Consider the following 5,290-nt stretch of genomic DNA (forward strand, 5'->3'; position numbering starts at 1 on the left):
AACACCCCTAAAGTTCAGATTATTCCAGTATATATTAAAGTTGGGATTATTCTACCAAAATTGATGAAAGTTGGGATTATTATTTCTAATTTTTCCTTTAAATAATTGTAATTCATTCTCCATAAATGGATTAAAGTGTTCCACTTCTTCATCTCGGGTTATTTTAAGGTAAGGTGATTTCAGGTTCAAAATAGGTTAATTTTTTGGGTCGCACTTTGAACAGCCCTTTTTTGCACATTTTCTTTGGGTTATTTCGGAATATAAGAGTTATGGAGTATGGACGGACTTTTGGTCATGTCCAGTTTTGCTAGCTCTACTTGAAAATACCCTCTTCTGTTGACAACACTAGTAAGTGAGGAATGACGCAGAAACCTTAATCGAGAAGGCAATTAGTGGTATACGAATACAACAGCAATAATTCTTCCTATCCAGCGTAATATTCTATACTACAGCTGTCTGTCTGAAAACATCTTCCATCTACCAGGACGCTTAGAATGAACAACTCCCAGCAAACTAACAGATGGATTGTTCTTCTTCTTCTAATTTGGTTTATTCTTTTCTTTTTCGCTTTCTTTGCTGGGAAAAGGGGGGCAAAGGGGTTGATCATAGCTTGTACGGAGTAGCTTACAATCATCGAGCATGAACATTGTAAAGGGTAAAGCAAGAACGGAAAATTAAAAATCAACGAATTGGATAAATGAGAACTAAGCCGGAAGAATCCATAGAACACAGTATAGCAAAGACAGGAGGTGAAAGAATATACGAATATATTAGTCTAAAACCACAACACAAAACTATCTATCGCTCGAAACAGCCTCTCAGCATTTCCTCAATCTAAAAGAGTATATGAGATTAGTCATGCCATACCAAGCTAGCTCCTCCAGGCATGATCCAACAGGAAGTTCCCTCTATAAGTAATTGGATATGTACCAATTTTCCATACAAAACCGAGCCCCAGGAATTAGATATGTACAGAACTCCCAAAAACTCCGATTGACCAATGTGATACCTCAAACATCACAGAGAAAAAAGTTCTGGTCAAATGTATCTCGGAATACCACCCTAACATAGGTCAAACCAGCCGCATCAGAAAACCAAAACCAGCCGCATCAGGCTCTCACTCGCTTTCTCTGACACAATTTCCAGGCAACAGGAATTTATACTTATCAGCATTCTCCAAAAGATACAATGGTAGATGAACAGCAGAATAAGAATGAGGGACAGGCCCTATCTTTCCAATTATCTCCTTAAACGTGTATTCCTCGGGTAACATATCAAACAAGTCAGCCCCTTTGCAGATTACATTCTGAATTCTTTTGGGGTTCAAGTAGTGAGAAAACCTCACTCTGTCACTGTGGCTATAAGCTTTCATCTTGAAGATAAACTCACTTATACGGCGGAAGCAAAAGCTGCAATGCCACCCAGCATCAGCCAACTGGGTATCAGTTTGCCTGAAATGAGCATACCTCGTCTTCCCTGTCTGATATTTGTGTATCGAAGCCCTCCAACTGTTGTTATCCACAAGAAATTCAAACGAGTACAAATAGTTCTTTAGCTGCAAATGAAGGACCTCAGGGGTATCATCACACCACCTTAACAGATTTATGGTATGCCTACTAGGTATCTCATCAACATCAGACATTATCAATAAATCATCATCTGAAATACCCGCAATTCTCAGGAGTTGATCCAATGCAACACGCTGATATGCTTCCTCAACAAACGGATTCTCACCCTTAATGAACCGACCCCCAATAGTCCCATAAGTCAAACGAGGCTCAACAAATTTGAACTGATCTCTATTAGCAGCAAACACCAGAGGCTTTGGCAGCCCTGTGAATGTAGAGTTCGACTCAAGAAGCACAAACTGTGTAATGTAAGGGTACAGCTCCTGCCACCTTATATTGAGAACGTCGACCTCATTGCTGAACAGAACAGCATCATAAACTCGTCTTGGATACTCACGAACCCCCCAACCGTGAAGCTTACAAAGATTTTCCATGGTCACATTTTCATTGTAGTAGTGTGGAATAACATTGAAAGGTTTTGGAGGTTTCTCCCACAACGGTCGGAGAAAATATGTTATTTTCTGGCCATGTATATAGATACCCAAGGTGCACATCGGAACGATCAAGAACAAGAACAAACAGACCTTCAAATCGATCCCTCGAAGAACACAGCATAATCTAGACATGCTTGATTTGCTTGACTGCTAGAAGATAAACAGAACATATTTCATAAGTAACTGAGTAATCAACACCATATCTTAAATTTCAGATTCAAAAAAAGCATATACTACCAATTTCTTCATACTCAACAAATCCAATCCTAATTGTTTATACCATTCAAAATTGGTGTTCTTTATTGTTATATCAGCAACATTGAAATGGAATATTAATCATACAAATTGCAAAATAAAACACAGAATTCATTAGTTTCAAAGAGAAGCATTGAAATTACCAGAAAAAACCCAATTCAAAATATAATTAAAACCAAATAGATCTATACAGGTGTATACTAATCAGCGATACATATTAAAAATGTCATTAATTCAATTAAACCTAAAATGAAAATTCAAAGATGTTCTGAAGAACATTCAAAAGATTCACAAATACCCAGATGAAAAAACTACTCAAAAATCAACAAATTAATCAGAAATCAAGCAAATTCAATCAAACAAATTAAGGGATTAATCCAAATAAATCCAATAATGTGAAGAAAATTCAGATCACCAAAAAAAATCCCAAAATATAGAGAGAAAGTAATTACCTGGCAACAACAACCTTTGCACAAACTATCGGTTTTTTTGGAACAATAATGGCCACCTTGTTCAGCCATCAACAACATTTTCTCTGCTATATCTTTCGCATTACCCGTTTTTGTCGACATCACAACAAATTTATAATTATTTTTCCAATCAAATTTAACCCAAAAATTTCAGGAAAAAAAACCAAGAAATTCCAGATAAAAAAATATATAAATCCCAGAAATCTCTCAGTTTTTATCTCTTCTATCCAACAAAAATTTCCCAACTTTTTTCAATAATTTTTCCAATGAACAAAATCTGGAACAAAAAAATAAAACACAGATTGGCGAAATTACAGGCGATTGGTTTTTCCAGAAATGCTGAAAACTAAGGAAAAATATATAATTGTGGTTATATAAGTAATTTAAGGGGGAAAAAAAGATGAATAATAATAAAAATATAGTTCAAGAGAAAAAAAGGGGAAGAGGGTTATGTGGCTAAATATAGGTGATAATGGGGCGCAGTTGTTAAGACTTTTTTTCAGGCTTTTTTTAGAGAGATAGCCGTTTTCCTTCTGTTTTTTTTTTTTTAATTAATATGAATATCATATATTATACGATTAATTTAATTTTTGATATATTTTACTATAATGTGACCGAAGCTAACCGTTTTATAGGTGTATGAAATTTGTGGATTAGTGAGATAACCAAGGGTATTTTGGTCAATAGAATTGACTAGGATTTTGGCCAAGTTTATAATAACCAGTCCAAAAGACGCGTTTAGAAGAGTTTGCGAGTTATTGGATTGACTGACTCAATCCACGGGGTAGTGTAACGGAAACTTAATGAGAATAAAATTTATGGTGTGAGGTTGAGGTTTACTTAAGAGTTGTGGAAATTTTAGGAACTTTTTGTTTTGTACTTGTTGTATGGATTTGATTGGAATGAGTAAATTACCTTTGCCATTCCTTTGTCAATTGTCATGTTACTACTCTCTCTCTTATCTTTTTTTAAGACCGTAATTTAATGAATTGTTAGATACAATTTGTTCTCACCGTGTAAAACTTATCTTATGATATATAATGATTTCTAAACATGAAATTACAAAATATAGTTATAGAATATTAGTAATGTCTTCATTGTATTAGCTAATACAAAATTATTATATAGCATTAATATTACAAATTTAGCAACTTTTTTAACTTAGAAAATATATTTTGTCATCACCATAATGTTACAAGTGTGTGCTGGACTAGGGGTCTGTTCTCATTGACTGAACTCAGCTGAACTGAACTGAAGTGAAATGAATATTTTACAAGAGAAGGAAATTAGGAGCTGAGCTGAACTTAACTGAACTGAACTAAACTGAGCTGAACTGAACTGAGCTGAGCTGAACTGAACTGAACTGAACTGAATTTCAACGTAAGAGAACAAGCCATAGGTTATGCTCATTTTATTTGCTTGTCCCGTCAAAAAAAAAAGTTTTGCTTGAATTTAGGTGTTATGGTCTAAACTTTTTTTACGCATGAGCTTTTGATCAAATTGATCATTTATAGTCATATATATCCAGTTTGTATCCAATTTCAAAAAAAAAAAAAACATCCAATTTGTATGGTCTATATTAATCTATATCTATATCTTCTATACGTATATATTAAAAAGAGTTTCTAAAACAAAATATGTGCCGCATGTCATCTTTAAACACTATAATGTATCATGCTTATTCCAAGACTTGAACTCGAGACTAGGCCAACAAGTATTATTGTATTAAGTTACGAGTCTTACCATCTTAGCTATTCATTTATTATGTTTTTATCTAACAAAATTATACTTAGCTTGGATAAGATATAATTAGTGTTTACAAATATTTTTTCAAGTCATGAAGTTTCCAAATGATTATCAAAACACTAAGAAAAACACAGTTGAACATAATTAAACTAAATTAGTATAAACTAGCATCTTCGAGCGTCGCTTGGGCTACACACAAGTATCAGTAAAATAAATTTGATATAAGTCTACTGCAAATAAATTTAATTTGTTCTTATCAAACATAAGTATCAGTAAAATAAGAATGAGTGCGAATCCGACTCACCTACATTTAATATTTTTTTTAAACTTTAACTTGCATTGTAAATGTGGGGCAGAAGATCATCCTTGTGCGACATAAACGTTCTCCTTTGCTCAAGTGTGTGGGGTTAAGTGACGTTGAGAACATTAACACCCCTACCCCTTTTGTGTTTTGTCACAAAAAAAAGAATACACTTTGTAAATAACAGCAACTTTTATCCCTTTTATCTTTGGTGTGAAAAATATGACTACAGTACATGTTACTTACTCTTTTTCTCTCATAATAATAATGGCAAAACATGCTTTGTAAATATAACAGTAATAAAAAGAGTCAATCAGATATGACTAACTAAGTAATTACTATTAGTGCATGAAATTATGAGAGGAATAAGCTGAATGAGGCCTTCTTGTGGGTAGGCTCCCTTCCACTGCTCTCACAGAATAATCTGTTAAATCATAATAGATGGTGCAATTCTTG

The 5,290-nt window shown here is 33.9% G+C and overlaps 1 protein-coding gene across 2 annotated transcripts; it reads right to left on the bottom strand.

Annotated features, from left to right (window-relative positions):
- Positions 1-669: 669 nt before the first annotated feature.
- On the bottom strand, positions 670-3,527 carry LOC110712611. Of its 2 annotated transcripts, none has more exons than XM_021891085.1 (2): positions 2,770-3,527; positions 670-2,212 (listed from the first exon to the last, which is right to left on the bottom strand). In XM_021891085.1, the coding sequence occupies exons 1-2, from the start codon at positions 2,887-2,889 to the stop codon at positions 1,118-1,120; spliced, it is 1,215 nt and encodes a 404-aa protein (XP_021746777.1). In that variant the 5' UTR covers positions 2,890-3,527; the 3' UTR covers positions 670-1,117. The 2 variants fall into 2 exon arrangements, with proteins under 2 accessions (XP_021746777.1, XP_021746778.1); XM_021891086.1 differs by having other exon boundaries at positions 670-2,209; positions 2,770-3,522.
- Positions 3,528-5,290: the final 1,763 nt, after the last annotated feature.

This window comes from Chenopodium quinoa, unplaced genomic scaffold (genome assembly GCF_001683475.1).
Source record: "Chenopodium quinoa cultivar QQ74 unplaced genomic scaffold, ASM168347v1, whole genome shotgun sequence".
Lineage (NCBI taxonomy): Eukaryota > Viridiplantae > Streptophyta > Magnoliopsida > Caryophyllales > Amaranthaceae > Chenopodium > Chenopodium quinoa.